The sequence below is a fragment of the Staurois parvus genome, unplaced genomic scaffold (genome assembly GCF_062004578.1).
Source record: "Staurois parvus isolate SC_StPar_1 unplaced genomic scaffold, SC_StPar_1.0 ptg000472l, whole genome shotgun sequence".
NCBI classification, from domain to species: domain Eukaryota; kingdom Metazoa; phylum Chordata; class Amphibia; order Anura; family Ranidae; genus Staurois; species Staurois parvus.
The window spans coordinates 107,501-131,514 of NW_028318268.1; the positions used below are offsets into that span (position 1 = coordinate 107,501).

At 41.7% G+C, this 24,014-nt stretch overlaps 1 protein-coding gene across 2 annotated transcripts in view; it reads right to left on the bottom strand.

Moving 5' to 3' along the window:
- MAN2A2 (mannosidase alpha class 2A member 2) overlaps window positions 1-24,014 on the bottom strand; it is a 175,132-nt gene that overhangs the window by 14,493 nt on the left and 136,625 nt on the right. For both annotated transcript variants that reach the window (XM_089689376.1, XM_089689377.1), the window contains 4 exons: window positions 18,148-18,270; window positions 10,854-10,968; window positions 8,313-8,446; window positions 1,061-1,202 (listed from right to left, as the gene is read on the bottom strand). In XM_089689376.1, coding sequence (XP_089545502.1) covers window positions 1,061-1,202; window positions 8,313-8,446; window positions 10,854-10,968; window positions 18,148-18,270 — 514 coding nt within the window. The remainder of the gene's footprint in view (window positions 1-1,060; window positions 1,203-8,312; window positions 8,447-10,853; window positions 10,969-18,147; window positions 18,271-24,014) is intronic.

Below are 24,014 nucleotides of genomic sequence, written 5' to 3' on the forward strand. Positions count from 1 at the left end.
GACAGATATGCTATTCACAGAGTTTCTATCGAGTTTTATAACAACATTATAGAGAAATATTATGCTAAAAGTCACATTTGGTCTCAAACATAAAAGGCAGACAAAGATGAGTCTGGAGAAAATCATGAGATCAATTGGAAGTATCAATATACAGTATTTTCCAGTGTTAGAATCCACTACTATGCCAGGATACTAGGGTGCCAGGATATAAAATGCCAGGGTACTAGGTGTAATCCTAGACTCCCATCTGTCCTTTCAGCCCCAAATCCAATCGCTGTCCAAATCTTGTAAACTTCACCTCCACAACATCTCCAAGATACGCCCGTTCCTAACCTCGGAAACCACTAAGCAACTTATTCACTCCCTGGTTATCTCTCGCCTTGACTATTGTAACTCCCTCCTCATTGGCCGACCTCATCGCAGGCTATCCCCTCTTCAGTCTATCATGAATGCTGCTGCCAGACTCATCCACCTTACTAACCGTTCTGTATCTGCCACCCCTCTCTGCCAATCCCTCCACTGGCTTCCCGTTGCCCAACGGATAAAATTCAAAACATTAACAATAACCTATAAAGCCATTTATAACTCTGCCCCAAATTACATCACTGATCTTGTCTTCAAATATCACCCAAACCGTACTCTCCGCTCCTCGCAAGACCTCCTACTCTCTAGCTCCCTTGTCTCCTCCTCCCATGTTCATCTCCAGGACTTCTCCAGAGCTTCCCCCATCCTCTGGAACTCTCTACTCCAATTTATCAGACGATCGCCTACTCTGCTCACTTTCAGGCGATCTCTGAAAACCTCTCTCTTCAGGGAAGCCTATCCTGCCCTCAGCTAATACTGGAATCTTCTACTCTTCCAACCAGTCCATCCCCCACAGTTACTACCTTTTGTACTACTAGCCCCTCCCTCTTAGATTGTAAGCTCCAAGGAGCAGGGCCCTCATATCCCTCTTGTATTGAACTGTATGGTTACTGTATTGTCTCCCGTTATATTGTAAAGTGCTGAGCAAACTGTTGGCGCTATATAAATCCTGTATAATAATAATTATAACACTCACCACTCTTCAAGCTGGAGACACCGAGAGCCTGTGCCGTGTGTAAAGTTAATCTACTTTTCTCATCCTGGATATATGCCATCACTGGCATTGGGTAGAAGTTGGCTTGGAGGGGAAGTTTCTTGAAAAACTTCCTAGTCTGAATCTATAGTGGGGCAGAAAGAAAAGAAAAAACAGTGATGAAAGCAAAATTGCTATCTAGATAAACATCAACTTCTATACAGTTATGAACATGACAGCAAAAGATAACCAAATCAACTGACCAGCATCGTAGAAAGTGGTGCCCCAACTGGTGAGGTCCCCTCATGGTAGGCACTACTGCCACAACTATGATTTTGAAGCGCTTCTGAAATAGATAGGTCTGTTGTTTCAATACTCTTAAAGTGTTTGTAAAGGCTTAAGGTTTTTTTACCTTCATGCAGTCTATGCATGAAGGTAAAAAACCTTTTGTGTGCTGCTCCACCCACAGCCCCCCTTATACTCACCTGAGACCTCACTCGATCCAGCGAGGTGCACTGGGGCCTCGACTGTCCAGGTCTCACTCCTCACTGGCTAAGACACAGCAACGGGAGCCATTGGCTCCCAATGCCGTCAATCATAGTCAGTGAACCAATGAGGAGAGAGTGGTGGCGAGGCCTAGCTTCGGCTCTATGTGACATACAGAGCAGGGCTTGGGAGCAAGCATGCACCAGTGCCCCCACAGCAAACAGCTTGCTATTGGGGGCACTGGTCAAAGTAAAGGAGCCATGAACACCAGCAGGGGACCCGAGAAGTAGAGGATTGGGGGTGCTCTGTGCAAAACCATTGCACAGCATAGGTAAGTATGACATCACTTTAATAAGTGCTCAAGATTTTTTTTGAGGTCTAGTTACAATGCTTAAAATGTTAGCATGGTTTTCATTCCAAGACTTGGAGTAGGTGATCTGAGATTTCTCAGTCACTCTTGTCATATTTGATTTCTGGTTCTATTTAAAGCTCAGAAAGCATTATTAGCACTACTAACCTCACAAAATATATTTCTCTGTTATGTATTTTATTTCATAATGTAATTATATAAAAATATACTTATGTGCAGTCAACCTACAAGTCACTCAAAAATAAACAACAAAGCGCATTACACAAATGTAGATATAGAACTGCTGTAAGGATCCATGCACATTGGGCTTACAAAAATCTCCCCAAAAAACGTTCAAATAGAGCATTTTTGTAGGCATGTTTAGGCCCGTTTTGGAGTGTTTAGCGTTTTTTTCTGCAATCAAAAACACAAACCAGAAGGGTTTTCTTTCTGCCTCTAAACACTGAACTTAAAATATGCCTTTAAAAATCCTAATGTGCATGGATATATAGGAGAACATTGAGCTGCTTCTACAGGCAAAACACAACACTCCTGTAAAAGAAGCATTTTTTAAGCCAGTGTGCATGGAGCCTTAAGATTATTGGACAGGATATACACTATTTTACAGGCTTGTTTGGCTGAATGTCTACCTGAAAGCTGGCATTATTTTATTCCACATAATAATACCGAATAATAATTTCCTATACATTGTTCATGGCCCCTCAACATGGGCTATATAAGGCCTAGAAATAAACAAGTAAAAAATCTGAACATCCTTTGCAGCTACTGGTGTTGTATGGTAGAATGATAACTACCTCCAATCATTGGAAATTCCTGTTTTAATACACAGAGAATTCACAACAATATTCGCGCAATCAGGGTACATGGGTACCATATGCTCAACTTTGTATGTGTTCAATACTTCTTCCCCTCGATTCCCCTAGTGTTGGGAGAATCAAGGAAGAGCATTGTGCAGGTCCTGACAAGATGTTCCAATTTACACAAGGCAGAACTCTCACCAGAACCAACTTTTTTGTTCAGTCAGCAGGCTGAATGAAAAAACGTGAACAGATTCGTCCATCCACAAAATTGAGTCGGATAGCAGAATTCTTCCAACTGAGACGCTGGGGGTTATTTCATAAAACTGGGGAGTGCAAAATCTATCGCAGCTCTGCAGAGAAACCAATCAGCTTCCAGGTATTATTGTCAACGCTTAAAGGATAAGTTCATCTTTCGTAACATGTTACACTCATAATCAGGGTGTAACATGTAACGGTAGGGCTGGCCCCCGCACCCCCGATCCCGCATTGTGACAGCTATCAGGGGAACTCCCCCCCCCCCTCCCCGAGGTGTCACAATTTAAAAAAAAAAAAATGGATTTCTGTGAATGGGAAACTACAAGTCCCAACAGCCTTGGAGGATTTGAGAACCTTTTGAACTTGTTGAAATTAAAAGCTGACTGCTTACCATGCACAGCTGCACCATATGTTGAGTGCACCAAATTTATTAAATCTCCCCCACTGTATTCTGACAGCAGGGACTCTCCACTGTCAGAATACACTGATCAGTGGCTGCAGCCCATTGACTGCAGCCTATGATTAAGGAAAATTTTCCAACAAGTCCGTTCAACAGAAGTCAAATATTAGATCGACTTCCGTTGAACAGGAGCAGCCACACATGGATTGTAATTTCGATCAATCAATGGCCAGCTTTAGTCTGCAAGCAATTGTGCAAGCTATTATCAAAAAACTATCAATGTAGAAGTGTATAGAAATGTCATTTCTGAAAAATAAAAATCATACATCATGGCAAACTACTGTGCTTTTCAGCATGTTAAAATCCAGTGCTGATTAGAAGCCAAAAACAAGTAAAAAACGGGATTTGCAAAATCCTTCTCTTGGGGTACATTATAGAACATAGGATCCTAGTCTAAGATGATTAGGTTATTGTCTTAGGGTGACTTAACAATGGCAGCAAAGTTATAAGGACAGTCCCAATTATCCCTCCCACTCTCAGCATACTTCATGTATAGAGTAAGCAATAAAGAATGAATCATGAGAACACAAGGGATTAACCTGTGTCCCGAAATGTACTCCAAGAAATGGATTGTAAAAGCAAATAAAACATTCTGTTTTCTTACATGAACTTTCTTTTAGATGACTGGGATGTTCAAAGTAATACAACTGAGGGGTGGACAACACAGCAACGAATGCTAACACACAAACAAAATAAACAGCCAGTGGAAGGCTTGAAACTCAGAGAACAGCCTGAAGAACCTTACACCCAAAACTGGCATCAGAAGAGGCCTGAATGTTCACCTGGTAAATGTGTGAACCTTAGACCAGATGGCAGCCTTGCAAATCTGGGAAACAGATGCCGGATGCTGAAAAGCGCAAAAAGCACTGTCAGGGTAGAGTGCACCTTAACAGGAAAATGAGGAACCTTATCTTTCAGATTGTGAGCCTGTGTGATTACATGCTTAATCCACTTAGCAATGGCGGAAAAAGAGGCAAAAATGACCTAAGAGGAACCTCAGGAATGAAAAAGTGAAGACGATTGCCAAAAAGAAGCCTTAGCTAAGACGTAAACTTGCACGGAGGGAAGCACAATGCCCTAGCTAAGGTACAGTGGGGAAAATAATTATTTGGTCCCCTGCAGATTTTGTACGTTTGCGCACTTACAAAGAAATGAAGGGTCTATAATTTTTATCATAGGTGTATTTTAAATGAGACAGAAAATCAATCAAAAATCCAGAAAAAACACATGATACAAATGTTGTTAATTGTTATTAATTGAGTTGCAGTTCAGTGAGTAAAATAAGTGTTTGATCCCCTACCAACCAACAATAATTCTGGCTCCCACAGACTGGCTATCTGCTCATGTGGTACACAGATATGTCCTGTCAATTTAAAAAGGTGCTCCTAATGACAACTCATTATGTATATAAAAAGACACCTGTCCACAGGTGCATTCACACTTCACCCCCATGGGCAAGACCAAAGTGCTGTCAAAGGATGTCAGGGACAAGACTGTAGACCTGAACAAGCCTGGAATGGGCTACAAGACTATCAGCAAGAAGCTTGGCAAGGAGCAGACAACTGTTGGAGCAATTATTCGCAAATGGAAGAAAAACAAAATAACCATCAATTGCCCTCGGTCTGAAGCTCCATTCAAGATTTTGCCTCATGGGAAAGGATGATCATGAGAAAAGTGAGGGATCAGCCCAGAACTACATGGGAGTTAGCACAATACGCCGCCATGGATTGAAATCCTGCAGCACCCGCAAGATCCCCCTCCTCAAGAAAGCACATGTACAGGCCCGTCTGAAGCTTGCCAATGAACATCTAAATGATTCAGAGAAAGACTGGGAGAAAAGGCTGTGGTCAGATGAGACCAAAATTGAGCTATTTGGCATTCACTCGACTCACTGTGTTTGGAAGAAGAAAAATGCTGACTATGACCCTTCAGTCAAGCATGGAGGTAGAAACATTATGATTGGGGCTCTTTGGTAAAGGTACAGGCTGACTTTGCCACATTGAGGGGCCAATGGACGGGGTCACGTATTGTAAAATCTTGGATGAGAACATTCTTCACTCAGCCAGAACACTGTAGATGGGTCTTCTAGCATGACAAGGACACAAAAGATACTGCCAAGACAAGAAAGGATTGCTCAAGAAGAAGCACATTAAGGTCATGGAGTGGCCAAGCCAGTCTCCAGACCTTAATCGTATAGAAAAATTATGGAGGGAGCTGAAACTTCGAGTTGCCAAATGACAGCCAAGAAACCTTAAGGATTTAGAGAACATCTGTAAAAAAGTGGACCAAAATCTTTCCTGAGATGTGTGCAAACCTGGTAACCAACTACAAGAAATGTCTTGCCTCAGTACTTGAAGGAAAAACCCTTGTTGGCAAGCACAAAGTCATGTTTTGCTTTGGGATCAAATACTTATTTTACTCACTGAACTGCAACTCAATTTATAACATTTGTATTGTGTGTTTTTTCTGGATTTTTGGTTGATATTTTGTCTCTATCATTTAAAATACACCTATGATATAAATTATAGACCCTTCATTTCTTTGTAAGTGGGCAAACTTACAAAATCTGCAGGGGATCAAATAATTATTTTCCCCACTGTAAAATGAGGAAAACACCTTGGGAAGAAAAGAGGCCTTATGTTGCAAGAGAACCTTTATCATTATGTGACACTAGGACGCGTGCCTTACTGATAAGTCCACCAAATGTGAGATATATCTCACACAGGTACTTGTCTGTTGGAACAGTCAGTTAAGGTCTGAAAGACAAAAGCATGGTGGCAACAACACGTTACATATCAGGACCAGCCAGAGAAAACATGGATTTATGGAAGACTTCCACAGGATTCTTGAACATCAGAGCACCCTCAGTAGGGATAGTAAGGATTTTGTAAGGCAAGGCCTATGACAGGGCCTATCCATTTGTTTTAGGAACCCCTTCTCTATAGGGTATTGTTGTGCAAAGTGTTTGGGGGAAACAGAAGCAAAAATTTTCACCGGTTGAGGCCAGCTACCATACAGGAAAGCTCCAAGAGCAACTGTATAGGGAATGTTTTTGCTTGCCAGGTAGTTTTAAAGAACCAAGACTGGTGACCTTTGGCAGGACAACATAGGCTACTCCAGAACAAGACAGGAGCATGCTACATCAATAAGGACAGACAGTTTACTTAAGCTTGGTAGATATATCAGCCGATTAGGTATCCCTTAGAGTCAGATGAGGAGCTGCCCTCTTCCTGCTTTTCAGGGAGCACAGAAGCTCCAAGAGCTACAGATATGGAATCTGGAAGTGAGACAAAGGGGATCTCTTTCAGACCCTACAATCCGAGGTAGCCTTCTCTAAACAAAAAAACAGACCTGGTTGCAGGGAAGTCCTCTCTGGATAGACAGGAGGAAGAGGGAGCGCCAGAGAAAGCTTAGGAGGCCAGCAACTCAGATAAGTTGCAGTGGTCAGGACTATTAGATTCAGGACTAATGGGAGAGATGCTACAGACCCCTCCTAAGTTGTTAGTGGACTGTGAGCTGGTAAGGCTTGTTGACTCATTCCTCTGCGCTTATGATCCAACACCGCAGTGAGCAAAAGACCACTCTCATGACCTCCGCTGTGGAGCAGGAAAAGGAGTTCCATTCTGTGCCAGCGCACCAACAGACTAAGATGCAACATATCTAAGCATTAAGTTTTGATGGGATCGAGACTGCACAGGCACAGAAGGCAGCCCTTCATGAACCATGCAGAAGCAGCAAGGCAGAAAAAAAAGTCACCAAATTTTAAAGGACAGCAGCCGAATCCAACTGTGTGCCACATCTGTCCTTATAACTTTGGCAGTACCCAGTCCCCTGACAGCAGTATATAACCCAATTGTGTAACTCTAAGATCCTGTGTCCTATAAAGTATAATTTAAAAAAAACATTTTTTAACATATCCTGAAACCTGACCTTTTGGCCAACCCAAACCCTCTACAGACCTGAACTCTAAAACTCAAACTCCTAAAATTAGTTCGTTAGCATTGGGGAATATAAGTGGTGAGGTCTAATTCTGAACTTAATTCTTAGCTAAAGCACATAAAATTGACCTCAACACTGGACCTAACCCACTAAATCCGAACCTTAAAAGCCAATTGTAGTTTGATTAGAAGCTAATTGAGAGTGCAGTAGAGCACAACATTTTAAGGCCTCTTTCACACAGGCGGTTGTTCTGCTGCTTGTAAATGCATGTTTTTTTTATTTTTACATTCCAACACTCCTGGCACAGAGATCACTTGTGTTTGTACATTGCGTTTATCTGCGATTACGTGCGTTTACATGCGGCTGCGTTTAGCTACTGTAATAAATTCTTGCCTTTTCTATAGCAACTGTTTACTTATTCTCTTTGTACTGTAATTAACTGCATTTATGTACAGATAGATGCGGTACATCGCTCCTGGATGCTGTCAACTTTATTTTTCCTAATGTGTAAAACCGTATGCTATAAAATCGCTGCTAAATGCAGTGTAAATAGAGCCATAGGAATGCATTGTCCGCATTCAGCTGCGGTAAATAAGTTCCTCTAACCGCCGCTAAAAGCTGAAATCTAACCGCCCGGTGAAAGGGGCCTAAATGTCTTGCTCTTTATGTCCATCCCAATCACACCAAAGATGGCAATGTCCACCAGCAATTCTAGGACTCTGGATGTCCAGGGAAGGGAGGCTTTTACAGGTATAGTACATGCATAAAATATGTTGAGTGCAAATACAATCTATGGGAAGACTTTTGGTGCGTTTGCTTAGTTCAATACATATTTAAAATTAAAATAAGACGACAAAAAGCAAAATGACAACAATTTGAATAGCAAAGAGGTTGCTTGGGTAAACAGCTGAAGCCAGCACACTGTAACAAAAGAAAGCTAGCAACCTGAAAGCCATTGATGTCTGTGTAGAATGTGTCTCCACTCTGTATGTCTGTGCTCAGCCGCATAGCAATCTCCTTATTGACATGATCACGGATATCAATGATTGAGCTGACATCTAGAGAAAGACCTTCAGTTCCTGTCAAGAGATGAGAGTACTGCAAGTCAGGAAAACAGACAAAGACAATGCAAATGGGGACAATTTTAAAACTAGTGAGGGCTTACAATCCAGGAAACCATGGGCTATATTAAGATATACAATCAGCAAATTAAGTATACAGTACTCAAAAAAAAATAAATAAAATAAAATAAAAAAGGTAAAAAGATTTCCATTAAAATGGTTTTAATTTATACATGCTGCCTGACTGTGGTCTAGCATACATTTTTTAAATGTCCCCAGTAATGTTAAATTGCTACCCACTTCTAACATATATATATATATATATATATTCAAGCAACAATCTCATACTTATAGCCACGGGAAAGGTGCATGGAGGGCACTTCACCATACACTGTAAAGAAAGTGATGCGCGTCACAAAAATGGACTTAATAGGCATATAAAATGGCTGATCCACCCCAATCATTGTCCATGGCGGCCTTTAATTTTACTGCTACACTCTATTATAGGGCCAGTAAAAGTGGATTTATAATCAACCATTCGCAACCTTTTTAATACAGAGGAACCCTTGAAATAAATTTCATATCTCAGGGAACCCCTGCTAAATAATTACATTTCTAGCTTACAGTAAATTTGCATGGTCAGTATGTTATATATAACATTATATAAAAGAATAAAGAATGCAGTGTATCCAGCATATGGCCAGAAAAGAAACAGCAATTATGAAAATTATAGTGCCTTTACATTGGTGGACAGTGGAAAAGTGCATTTTTATATTGGTAGTCGGTGTAGTGGTCACATACATTGGTGGCCAATCAGAGAAGGTCTATTAATAGTCAGTAGGAGAAGGACACTCATTGTTGACCAGTGGAAAAAATGCCCCCTTACACACAGCTAAAAAGATAATCGATATCACTGGGAGTGAGAAAATATACAATGACCTGGACCATGGTCTAACAATTCCATTTTGCACTCCACCATCACAGGTACATTCAAGAAAAATATTTTATGTTCAACCCTTGCTTGTGCTCAAGGGTGCCAAAATGAATGCATGAATATGAAAGCCACAAATGGCTCTCAAGAGAACAGGTGGGCAACTAATGGAATTTAAAGATCATCATATCGCTGTTTTTTTACAGCGTACCTGAACTTACCAAACACTGCCATTGGTATATCAGAACATGTTCATTAAGTGTTCCCATTTAGTGACCCAGGAGCCCCATAAACTGGGAAAATCTGATGTGCAAATTTCAACCAGCTCAGATGAATGTCAGTCTGACCCTGCCCTTCACTATGCATTTGAGGCCACATATGGCACTGATAGACCAATAGTGATGTGCAGAGTGTAAGAGACTTAACAAGGGAGAATGTCACCAGCACACCGAGGATCAGGCATGTGATGTCACATGCCTGATGAAGGGGTCCTGCGAGACTCCAAAACGTTGCCTTGCTGTAAGTATGTGATCATTCATTAAAACTTTTGGACCCATATTGGTGATCCTTGGTGTGCTGGTTACATTCTCCCTTGCCAATTCTGTTCGGTTTCATCCGACGGTCGCTGCAGCTCCCACTTATACACACACAGCCATTTTTAACACAGGAATGTGCGCGTTTGGATTGTTCACTTGTAAGAGACTTAAGGCACGCATTAAAGAAAATCAACTGCAACTTTACAAAACAAGATGAGTCCCAGGCTTGTGATAGAAAGAAGTGGAGCAGAAATGTCATGACAATACTGAAGTGTCATGCCCAACATGAATACAGCAGAATATGGAAGAAATAGAAATCATTCAGAAACAAGCCTACACATTTAAAATAATTAAGAACAAAATATTCAGATTCCAACCATGATTGGTTCCTTGAGAAATGTTAAAGTTTCAGGCAAAGTGTAGGTAAAGCTAAATAAAAGTGCAAATAAAAATCTTTATAAGTAAACTGGAAGAGTTGTAATAATTTTAGGTAAAATATTCATATTCTTTTGTAAGCCCAATCGGGAGTGGTTCTCTTTAAAGGTATAGTTGCCATACCTTCACAATCTAACAAACCCATACCTATCCAACAACTATACCATTTGGAAAGCTCTAGACAACACTACAAGAGCCACCCAACCACTGTGCCCAACTCTCCTAGCTGTTCCATCAATTCTTCTGCACATGCACAACAAATTCCAGTCATTCTTATGTACAGGCTGTCTATAATGCATTCCAACCACAGATGGCCCTTTATGTGCAGAAGTAAAACACCAGCTAGGACAGTTAGCAGTGATTAATGTGTCACTCCCTATGAGCTGCACAGCAAAGATCTGGGGGCATGGTGAGGATAGGGTGAGGGCAAGTTAAAGAATAACTATATGAAGGTAAAGCTGTCATTTTAGTTTAATATTCACTGATGTCCATGGATAAAAAAAAAAAATTTAAATCCACTGACCTGGTAGATTGTAAAGCCTCATCGTCTGTTGAACATGCTGAAATAGACAAGTCACCTCTGAAAAGAATGGACCTTCAGTAATTCTTACCACAGGGGGGTCTTTAGGGGTGTACTGCTGTAATATCAAACACATACTTAACTACATATACTGCAAATATTGCACACAGGGTTGAATTACCCATTGTTAAAAATATAATCTCAAACAAAATCCCACCATTTGTGGTATTTTCCTGCAGGATAATCAATGAAGAACATTTATCACAGCAGAAAATCTACTTGTTTAACAAATAAGCCCTCACCCAAACCAATAAAACATATATAAACAAGCTATTAAGAAAGTAATAACAATGAGAGATAAAATATTTGATCCTCAGAAAACCAAAAAAAAAAAAAAGTATAAAGTGTAGGAGTTTATATCACAGACAGGGAGCATTGTGCCAACCCATATAACCCAGACTGAAATCACCCGACACTGTTCTGACTGCTCACAAAAGATAAATGCTCATTTCAAAGTGTCTTACTTTATTTAAATGCGATATAATAGGATTTTTGTCTTACCGAAAATCCTTTTCTTGAAGTACTTTAAAGGACACAGAAAGAAGTATTTCAGATATGTTGGGTTTTACTGCTGTTGGACACTGTCAAAGCTGTAAGGACAGTCTAGTATAACCCCTCACACTCCCATCATGCTTCAGCTTTGTAGCAAGAGTAGAAATGGATCACAAGAACAGAATGGAGGGACTGATGTCCAATAATATACACCAAGAAAAGGATTTTATGGCAAAAATCAAATCTTCTTAATAGTCCATTAAGGGACACAGGATAAAAGGTACATTAGGATGTGCAAAAAAAGAAGCCAAACTGAAGGATGGGCAACACAGTAAACAAAGTGCCAAAGGGCCCATGAAAAACAAGTGAGAGGAGGCTCAACAAAGTCTACAAAGCCATCTGAAGAACCTACATTTGAAGTTAGCATGGGAAGGGGCCTGAATGTCCACCTGGTAACACGAACGTGTGAATGGAAGACCAGGTGTCAGCCCTTCAAATTTGGGAAACAGATGTTTGATGCTGAAAAGCTCACGGAGAAATAACTGATCTAGCAAAGTGTTTCGACAGGGAAAGGCGGAACTTTGTTTTAAAGTCTACAGCCCTGGCCAAAAGTTTTGAGAATGACACAAATACTAAATTTTCACAAAGCCTGCTGCTTGTGTTTTTAGATCTTTTTGTCAGATGTTATATACTGAAGTAAAATTACAAGCATTTCATAAGTGTCAAAGGCTTTTATTGACAATTACATTAAGTTTATGCAAAGAGTCAATATTTGCAGTATTGACCCTTCTTTTTCAAGACCTCTGCAATTCGTCCTGGCATGCTGTCAATCAACTTCTGGGCCACATCCTGTCTGATGGCAGACCATTCTTGCATAAACAATGCTTGGAGTTTGTCAGAATTTGTTGGATATTTTTTTTTTTCGTTCACCCGCCTCTTGAGGATTGACCACAAGTTATCAATGGGATTAAGGTCTGGGGAGTTTTCTGGCTATGGATCCAAAATTTTGAGGTTTAGTTCCCCCCAAGTCACTCAGTTATTACTTTAGCCTTACGGTGCTCCATCATGCTGGAAAAGGCATTATTTGTCACCAAACTGTGCTTGGATAGTTGGGAAAAGTTGCTCTTGGAGGATATTTTTGTACCATTCTTTATTCATGGCTGTGTTCTTAAGCAAAATTGTGAGTGAGCCCACTCCCTTGGTAGAGAAGCAACCCCACACATGAATGGTCTCAGGGTGCTTTACTACTGGCATCACACAGGACTGATGGTAGCGCTCACCTTTTCTTCTCCAGACAAGGTTTTTTCTGGATGCCCCAAACAATCGGAAAGGGAATTCATGAGAGAAAATGACTACCCCAGTCCTCAGCAGTCCAATCCCTGTACCTTCTGCAGAATATCAGTCTGTCCCTGATGTTTTTCCTGAAGAAAATTGGCTTCTTTGCTGCCCTTCTTGACACCAGGCTATACTCAAAAAGTCTTCACCTCACTGTGCGTGCAGATGCACTCACAACTGCCTGCTGCCATTTCTGAGCAAGCTCTCCACTGGTGGTGCCCCAATCCCACAGCTCAATCAACTTTAGGAGAGGGTCCTGGTGTTTGATGGACTTTCTTGGGCACTCTGAAGCCTTCTTCACAACAATTGAACCTCTCTCTTTGAAGTTTTTGATGATCCAATAAATGGTTGATTTAGGTGCAACCTTAGTAACGGCAATAACCTTGCCTGTGAATCCCTTTTTGTGCAAGGCAATGATGACTGCATGTGTTTCCTTGCAGATCTATTAATAATTGTGTAATTCTCAAAACTTTTGGGCAAGGCTGTACAGGCTTGAATGATGAGTTGCCGAATCCACCTAGGGATAGTGGTAAGAGAAGCAAGCTGTCTCCCACAAGGACCTTCAGGAAGAGATAGACTTGTAACAGCACATACCACATCCAGACAATGGAGCGAGTTCTCCTTTTTATGCTGTGCAGCAAGACATGGAGAAGGAAAACCAATGTTCTGGGTAAGGTGAATGAAGAAACCACCTTGAGAAAAAAACCAAAAAAACAACCATTCTTGATATAGCACATGAAAAGTTTACGTACAGGTTAGGGCTACTAGCACAGACACTCACTTCGCAGAGGTGATAACAATGAGGAAGGAAACCTTGTGAGAAAAAGTAGACTGAGGAATATCACTTATAGGTTCAAAATGTGGTTTCTGAAGAACTGACAGAATCAGGTTGGGATCCTCAAGGGATAGGAGTGGGGGGTTGATGTGTACGAGGAATAATATGAGGGAAGTCCTCTCTCACTCTATTTAAGAGTGAGAGGCACGTTATCTTTGAAAAGGAACCCCAAAGGTCGAGATTTGACCCTTGATGGTACTCAAGGCCAAATGTTGATCCACACCTGATTGAAAAAAGACAGGATTTGTCCCACAGCGTACTTTCTGGGCTGGAATTTCCTTGCCCTGCTCCCATCTCTCAGTACCTTGGCTTTAACAGTCAGGCTGTTAAAGCCAGCAGCCAAGAAGCAAGAGGATAAACCAGTCCTTGGGACAAAAGATCTTGCCATGGCATTGTCCGACTGAATAGACGAGCTTCCTCTGGCAGCCACTTCTCTTGCCCCAAAAGAGTATCCAGGGCTCCTTCCTAGCCTGAACAGCTGTCTGCTGTCATGAGAACCTTACAAACCAGTAGAAGGAATTCGCTGACTCCAGCGCAGGGCTCGTGATCCAAAACACCAGGGCAAGCCTGGTTTTATCCTGAGAGTGAAGGAAAGGAAGAACAGGAACTACTACCTTAGTGAAGTGCAGTGGACAGGACAAAAAGAAGGGCAAAAATTGCTAATGTTGTGTGCCTAAAGGTAGTGCAGGTGGATATGATGTGCTGGGAAGACGAGGACATGCAGGTAGACATCCTAGATGTCCACAGAGGCCATAAAGTCTCCCAGAGGGAATGGAAGCAATGGATGACCTGGAGAATTCCATGCAGAATTTGTGTACCCAAAGGCAGGTGTTGAGAACTTTTAGATCCAGTACAGAGATGTCCCCTTTGCCCTAGGGAACAGTAAACATATTTGAACAGAAACTGGAACTTTTCCCTTTCCTGGACAATGGCAATTAAGGAGCTGTGTCAGAGCAGCAGGAGGTCTGCCAATCTTTGTGGTGATGCTGGCAAGTTAGATAACATAAAGGAGGGTGGAGGCAAAGACCAAAAATGTAGCCTCTGGACACAAAGTTCTGAACCCAAACATTTGAAATATCCTGTAACCAGAAGGCTGCAAAGGACAGCAGAATTCCTCCCACTCTAAAAAAAAAATGGGGGCACTCCCTCATTGTGAGGAGGACATATTCACAGTATTGACAGATTTGGAAGTCTAGTACTTATGGCGAAATGGAGTTCTAGGCCTTTCCTGAGACTTGGAGAAAGGAACTTTTAGTAGTTTCAAAAGTAGAAAGGAAATGGGGACACTTAATCCAGACTGGTTGTAAATTCCAACATAGTATGCTCTAGATCTAAGATACGTGCATGGTAGAAATCATAAACAAGTTTTCCTAAATCGGAGAGCAATATCAGCAGACGGAGTTTCCACAGGCCTACACAGGCAAGGAGTGACTGCATTCCCAAATGTCCTAAGCAGAGGATGAAGCCAGATCAATTAGACAGTTTCGGAAGGCAGAGTGCACCTAGGTCCCCTGCATTTAGAGTCAGCTAGTATGGAGATATTCCTCCCTGGGCATTGCAGAGGAAGAAAACAAGTGGACTCAAGCAGAGGAACAATTGTAATTGTTGGTGGACGAGAGCCAAGAGGACCCGCAGGGCCTGTTCCTCTGTACACTACAAACAACAGATCCTGCCAAGTATAAAAGAGGTCCCACAAGGAATATTCATAATGATCTACCAAAGGTTATCTGGCCATCTGTGGCTCAGCCACTGTGCAGCAGCAACAGGGAGACCGTGGGTGATCCCTTGTAAGAAGTATGGCAGTGGTGCAGACTAAAAGGGCGCTCACTTGCATACTATAGGAGGTGACTCTCTGCAAGTCCAAACCGTAATGGAGCTGTAGGCAAAACAATGAGTTAGATGTCAGTACCCCTGAACATTAACCCATATGGGAAGACCGAAACAGAAGCACACAGAAAGTCCCGATTCACTGCAGGGTTGATCCAGAAGATGCTCTGTAGCAATAAGCAGTGTACAGTGGAGAGTGACAGAGAAGAAACAGGGAAGAAATCCTCTTCCAGACAGTCTTTTCTCATCCAATGGGCATACCTCCTAGAGGCTCTTCGGGGGCAAGCTTCCACCAGGGGGTGCAGCAAGACCCTGGACCTGTAAAGCACTTTGCAGATGACTTACATGTTATACACAGGTGTGAAGGAGAGCACCTTCACAGTATAGCCCAGTGCACAAGGTCACATCACAAGCCTACCCTACTTCTGCCTCCCAGCAGGGTCTGGATATGGCTTTTGGGGCAATACTGAAGAACAGCTCCTTTCGGCCCCGAAGCCAAATCGCTGTCAAAAGCTTGTAGACTTCATCTCCGTAACATCTCTTTAACCAATGAAACCACCAAGCTACTCGTTCACGCTCTTGTTATCTCTCACCTTGACTATTGCAACTCCCTTCTCAAAGGTCTACCTCTCCATAGACTATCCCCTCTCCAGTCTATCATTAATGCTGCTTCCAGGATCATCTACCTTACCAACCACTCAGTGTCTGCCACCCCTCTCTGCCAATCCCTCCACAGGCTTCCGATTGCCCAGTGAATTAAATTCAAAATACTAACCACAACATACAAAGCCATCCACAACTCTGCCCCGAGCTACATCACCAATCTGGTCTTCAAGTATCACCCAAATGGTCCTCTTCGCTCCTCTCATGATCTCCTGCTCTCAAGCTCCCTTATCACCTCCTCCTATACTTGTCTCCAGGACTTTGCCAGAGCCTCTCTACCTCAATCTGTCCAGAGATCCCCTACTCTGGCTGCATTTAGGCGATCCCTGAAAACTCATCTCTGCAGGGAAGCCTATCATGCCTCTGAATAGACTTATCACTTCCATCAGCTCATCCTCACCGTTTTAACCTTTTGCACCACTTGCCCCACCCTATTAGACTGTAAGCGCTTATGAGTAGGGCCCTCTTAATCCTCTTATTTTGATTGTATTGCAGCTGTACTGTCTCACTTTATATTGTAAAGTGTTGCGCAAACTGTTGGCACTATAGAAGTCCTGTATAATAAGAAAAAAAAGGTTTTACTTTTCCCAGAGGAGACAAGACCGCTGTTTTTCTAAGTCACTAGAAAAAAACTGAGGCATGATGGTAATTATAAAGTCTAAGTGTTTTTTACCTTAATGCATTCCCTGCATTAAGGTAAAAACACCTCACTACTTGTCCACCCGACACCTCTTATGAACCAGAGGTGCCACCACTGATAGCCCCAGTCTCCTCTCTTCCTGAATTCACAGGCTACATTGAGAGCAGCATGAGCCATAAGCTCCTGCCACTATCAGTCAAATGAGGGAGCAGGAACAGGGGGCCTGGCCGGGCTGAGCTGTGTGTGTGTCTATGGACACACACACAGCCTGGCTCAGAAACGCATTCCCATGAGGGGGCAAACGAAGAAGAGGAGGTGCAGACGGCACTGGTGGGGGATGCTAGAATAGCAGATATAGGATTGTTCTGTGCAATATCTTTACACAGAGCAGGTAAGTCTATCATATATTTTATTTTAAAATCAATGGACACTAACATCACTTTAAGAATTTTTTTTCTATTAGACTAGTGAATAAACATGCCCATAAACCAAATAACAGCAGCCTGACCCATCACATTTTTCTCTGAGATGGCCATGAGAGTTTGCAAGTTTGTCAAACATGAGCTTTAAAGTGTCACTAAACCCACATCATAAAAAAAACTATTAATAAATGGTGTATTACATGATGTTCACACTCAGTGACCATGAGATTCATTTTCTGTATTCTGTTACTCTATCTCCACCTTCTGTTCATGTCCCCAATTCAGCTAGGGATTTAGCAGCTGTAAAGGCAGCTCTGCACATGCTCAGTTTTCAGTGAGTTTCTATGCTGAGAATTTCCTCCACATCACATCTGAGCAGTCTGTGTGACTATAGAGTCACACATGTGGATGTATATACAGTGTTAAATGGGAGCCCACTCCCTCTCTCCTCCTCCACGCCCACTAACTAGCTAAACATAATGGGGGCAGGATATTACATGTAGATTAATGGAGAAATCACCTCCTCCTTATTCTAAGATACAGGCTGGTGGGGTGTGACCCAGCCTGTGACCAGCAGAAAACCGCTCACGCCATGTAATTTCCACAAAATAATAAAGATTCAATTGAAAATATATATTTGTATGCCAATTTAAAAGTTTGATATTTTTTACTGGATTTTTTTTTTTTGAACATGTGACCAGCAGAAGAGGACTAGAAGTTTCTCCTGCTTAGGTTTCCCTGCAGCCAGGCTGGGAAAGAGCTGGGTCATGTGAAAGCTGTATATCGATTAGGAAAAAGGTACCTAGATGTTTTTTTTTTTTTTTTAAATATTTACAGTGTCATCATCCACAAACCGAAACAGAAGGGACAATGTCAATTAAACAGTGTGTGTTTAGTACCACTTTCAGGTCATCTCACATTAATGGGTACATTTAGGATCCACTTGGTGTTGTAATAAATACATGTCACAGTGCTTTCCTGGTCAAACACAACACAAAGGACTGTTTATGGTGGACTCTGTACCTTGGCATCCCCATCAGGAAGGAACAGATAGGCTCCACTTTTATCCTTGGAAGTACGCGTTCCGTAAATGAGAAATTCCATGTTAACCTTCTGTTCTTGCTCTTCTCCCGCTCGTTTAATACCCTGCAGAAATCAATAACACTGTTCAACAGGTAAAAAGTTTTGGGCATAAAATTAGCTAATCTTACATAATTTTGGGGTGCTGAAAACGAAAATGACCCTAAAAAATGTTGATTGGCTCTAGTTTCCATGATATATTCACCCATCTAATGACGTAAGCCATTCAAAATTATGATGCAACTTCAGCTGCATATTGCGCAATTGATACTGGTGACCAATAGAAAATTGCATGTATACTGAGATGATGCAATATTAGCCTTTAATTGCATCACTTCACTGCATAAAAGCTGCAGTATCTGTAGCTGATTGTAGTTCGACAGCGTCTTTACATTTCGTTTTATGCTTATATAGGCTACTCAGTAATGCCTCGAACTTGTGTGAATAAAGCAGATAATTTCTGCTATATCTGCTGTGAAATAACTTTTATCTCACAAAAAAGGAGGATAACAGGAATGATTAAGAAAGCCTACAACTTGTATTTTGGCTGCAAGATAGGAGACCAGGACAAGAGCTGGGCACCACATATATGCTGCAATTCTTGTGGGACGGCACTGGAGCAATGGTTGAATGGAAAAAAGGCATCTATGCCTTTCGCTGTGCCAATGATTTGGAGAGAGCCAACAGATCATGTTAGTAATTGTTACTTTTGTATGGTGCCTCCAACAAAAGGGCTAAATAAGAAGAAAAAGTTATCTGTGCACTATCCAAATATTCCATCGGCAATACGTCCAGTTCCTCATGGAGAGGGGCTACCAATTCCTAAAGCACCAGAATCCTTCGTGGTTGAGTCAAGTGAGGAAGAACCTGAAGCGTGTAGTCATCAACCGTCAACCTCACATGACCCAGACTTTCTTCCATCCACACCCACTGAACCACACCTCATTACATAAGTGGAATTGAGCGATCTTATCAGAGACCTGGATCTTCCGAAGAACAAGGCAGAGCTTTTGGGGTCAAGACTACAACAGTGGAATCTCCTAGCAAGTGATGTTCGTATGTCTTTCTACCGTCATCGTCAGAAAGATCTGATCCCATTCTTCGTCCAGGAAGGTGATATTGCTGTATGTAACAATGTTCATGGTTTAATCTCAGCCATCGGCGTATGCTATGATCCCAATGAGTGGAGGCTGTTCATTGATGCTTCAAAGGCGAGTCTTAAAGCTGTTTTTCTCCATAATGGCAATCAGCTGCCGTCAGTTCCAGTTGCTTACGCAGTTTCAATGAAAGAAACGTATGAAAACTTGAAAGAGCTTTTAAGGTGCATCAACTATGATGAACATCGATGGTCGATTTGTGGTGACCTGAAGGTGATTGCTATCCTACTTGGACTTCAAGGTGGATATACTAAGTACTGCTGCTTCCTCTGTGAGTGGGACAGTCGTGCGAGAGAAATGCACTATGCCAAAAGAGACTGGCCATTACGCCAGTCATTGCAGCCTGGAGAAAAAAATGTTAACTATCCAGCACTTGTAGACAGCAATAAGATCTTATTACCTCCATTAGACATCAAGTTGGGATTAATGAAAAACTTTGTTAAGGCAATGGACAAGAATAAAGCAGGTTTCAAGTACCTGATTAGCAAATTTCCAGCACTTAGTGCTGCAAAAATAAATGAAGGAGTCTTTGTTGGGCCACAGATTCGTAAACTTATTCATGATGATGAGTTTCTTTCTCTGTTGCGTGGAAAGGAAAAGGCTGCCTGGACAGCATTTGTATCAGTGACATCAAATTTTCTTGGAAACAATAAAACACCAGACTACAAGAAAGTGGTAGAAAAACTCATCCAGACTTACAGAAATCTGGGTTGCAACATGTCTCTAAAAATTCATTTTCTACATTCGCATCTGGATTTTTTCCCACCAAACTGTGGAGCAGTGAGTGATGAACACGGAGAGCGCTTCCATCAAGACATTGCAGCTATGGAAAGAAGATATCAAGGTAAATGGAGCCCATCAATGCTTGCTGACTATTGCTGGACAGTTGTAAGAGATAGCCCTTTCCTCGAATACAAGAGAAAAGCCAAGAGAAGCAAAACCGACACAAACTGAAGACAAAACTAGTGAGAATCCTAAGTATTAAAATGATTCAACTTAGCTTATGGCTATAATTTTTCTTGGTAATCCTATGCAATATATTATGCCATTTAGGCTTTGTTATGTAGTCAATATCACTTGCTTTATATTTGTGGAAAGACATCTATCTATATAATTATTGTGCATTATGTAGTCATTACGCCTATAGTAGAAAACTTTCCGTTTACAGAAAAACTAGAGCCAATTGACAAATTTCATTGTTATATTTGAACTCAGAATGTGAAATTCATTAAGAAATGGATCCTTTTGTTTCCAAAACTGGCAAAAAATAAAAATTTGTTGAACAGTGTAATTAACTGATGTCCAACACAGGCATTATTTCAGTACATCTCATGTCAAAGGTGTGAAATGGAAAATCAAGTTTATCCAGCTTGTGCTGTGATCCAGATGTGATATTACTGAACAATCTACCATTGTCTCTACGAGGGTTTAGGTTTGCAGTGATGCAGGGTTAGCATACTTTACCAGTTTGGAGTGAACCTCTGGCAGCTGCTGCTACAGGAACCATTACTACTGCCACTAAATGACAACGTCCTGCTGTGTGGACTGCAAGCGCCTTTAGTTTCTAGGATGCAAACGACCATACGTTATGAGTGCTAGGATACAAGAGGCTGCCAGTTTCCTAGAAACCAGTGATCACACAGTCCTTGGGACTGTGGGATCACCAGTTGTAAGCAAGCCAGTGAGCTTCCCAAGGGACATTGTTGACCCAAATGTGGTCAGTGATGTCAGGCTGCATCATTGGTTGGCTTATTGACATACAGTAGCCAGCCGGGGAGCTGTCATTTGAAGTGAGAGCGCAATGGGTTGTTGTGGTTATGTTGGAGGATTGCTCTTAGTCTTGATTGAACATAGTTACATAGTTAGTCTGGCCGGAAAAAGACAAAAGTCCATCCAGTTCAACTATAGAAAAAAAAAAAAAAAGTTATAATCCTATACCCACAGCTGATCCAGAGGAAGGCAAAAAAAAAAACAGCAAAGCATGATCCAATTTACTCCTGCTGGGAAAAAAATTCCTTCCTGATCCCCCGAGAGGCAATCAGATATTCCCTGGATCAACTTTATCTATAAATGTTAGTATCCAGTTATATTCTGTGTATCTAGGAAAGAATCCAGGACTTTTTTGAAGCAATCCACTGAGCTGTCCAGAACCAACTCTTGAGGGAGTCTATTCCACATTTTCACAGCTCTTACTGTGAAGAAACCTTTCCGTGTTTGGAGATTACATTTCTTTTCCTCCAGACGTAAAGAGTGCCCCCTTGTCCTCTATGATGACCTCATAGTGAATAGATCTACACCGAGTTCACTACTAGTGGAAGACGGCAACATACTTCCTAGAGGATTGACGCTGGATCTCCATCGATGAATGGCGTGAATGACAGTAGGTTTAATGGTGGGACATTTTTGTTTTCATTGATAAGGTTCAGTGTGTTTGATTGCATTCTACATTTTTTTGTGAATAAGCAACCAATGCTACCAATGTGAGGAAGGTGGTCAGATATTTGAGAGCTCCCCTATTTTAAAGGGGGCTGCAAGATTCTGATAAACACCCCTGCAGACCGTCGCAATTACTGGGCCAAGGTTGTGGGGATGAGCTTTGGACCCCATCAACAAGGGAACATAATGCCTTACCAGGGGGGTGGGGGCCCTGGCAGGGTACCCCCTCAATATCTGGTATGGTTCAGGAGGAAGGTGGCAGTGCATGCTCACTTCCCCTCCCTTTTCTGGCTAGCCAGGCTGTATGCTTGGATAAAGGTCTGGTATGAATTTTAATGGGATAGGGTGATGGGGTCAACACCATTTTTTTTTTCTTTTCTGGTTGACACACTTGACCATATGTGGTCAAAGATGTTACTAGGGATCGCAAAGGTCATTCAGCAGCAAATTATTTTCTCCTTTGAAATGTCACTTTTCCTTTACTACATCCTGCTGTTGTGCCACTTCATAGGCATCTCCCAAGCATGTTACTTTAAAGTGAAACTTAAAAAAAGCAAAATTATTAAAGTGTTACTAAACCCACAACAGTAGAATCAGTCTGTATATGCAGCAAAGCATGCTGGTTATAGTCACTGTGGAACCTAAAGGGTTAATCCTCTGCATTGTGTAAAAAGGCTGTTTGATCCTGTTTTCTCTGCCCCTCTTTTAGTTCAGATGTCCACCTGTTAAGACAGACTGAACCTAAAGCCACATGCACATGCTCAGTTTAGTGTGTATTGATAGGGAGAGTTTTTTTTTTTTTTTTTTTACTGGGAGTGTGCATGTGATCAGCACAGGGCCAATCATCACTGTCCAGACAGAGGTCAGGGGTTTTGAATCTTCCTAGAGCAGAAAGAAAACTCCTCCTACAAGCTTTAACAAGTGCTCTGCTGAACACTGATAGAAGTCACAAGACTGCTCTAACTGCTGATGAGAAAAGGTATATAGCAGTTTATATTTACTAAAATAATTGCACTTCCATGTTGTGTGTACTGTGGGAGGCCAGATATAGTGAATGCAGGGTCCTGGGTTTAGTAACACTTTAAGCCTTATAAAAAAAAAAATTGCACCCAAATGAATTATAATTTTTTTAAATTTTACTTTGCATTCGTGTTTAGCAAGTTTAATGAGTTTAAAGAACGTTCCGCAAATCAATCCAAGCACATTCACCCATCAGTGGCCTCTACCAATGTTCTATTATCCCTTCACAAGACTAATTTTACTCATTTGTTATACTGCTCACGTTAAAAATGTACAATGTCCCTACAGCATCAGCATACATACATACATACATCAACATACATACATACATACATACATACATACATACAATACTGCTCCAGGCCCGTCCATTGTTATCGCCCCAAATCCTGGGGCTCCAGTACAGCTCTCAACTGAAGACTTCATATAGAAACCCTATAAGGTGGCTTCATATAGTCACTCTGTATTTTCTACATAATGTCCCTACAGCAATGAAACATTTCTAGAAGACTAATCCGCAGCAAAACACTTTTCGGACTCATATACCCCACAATCTCTGCGTTCACTGTGTGGTTCTACATGCACGTTTGTGTGCGGTTTCGGAGTGCTTGCAGTGTGTTTACTGGAATAATTTTTTTCCCCCATTTATTTCTGTTGGAAGGCAACATGTTTTTATATCAGACATTTATGGCTTTTTACTGCCTGGTTAACAAAGAGCCATTTGGCCTGTTGGATGTCCTCTTGGAATGTCAATAAAAGAAGATTATACAACAGGGTGCGTGTGCCAAAAGATTGCATACCAGAATCCTGATCCTGGAAGGTAGTTCACGCATACCCCCTAGAGGTGGGGCATGGACATACAAAAGCCTCAGCCCAAATTTCCTGGTGATGCAAAGATTAAAATGAGCAATTGCATGGCTTCTAACAAGAAAGAAGGAACCAGACGTGGACTGGAATGCTGACCTCAACCTCCAGTCCAGACATTTTGATCGCAGAGTGCCACTGCCCCCTAGTGGAAGACTGCAACATACTTCCTAGAGGATGGTCAGGATGGTGATTGGGGGGGCAGCCCCTAAAATTTCTGGATTGTTGCACATTGGACAGAGGACAGCACAGGGCAGGCAGAGGATGTTTGTGTGGGTTGTGTCTGTGTGAGTGCTTTAACCACTAGCCTACAGGGCACTTATACCCCCTTCC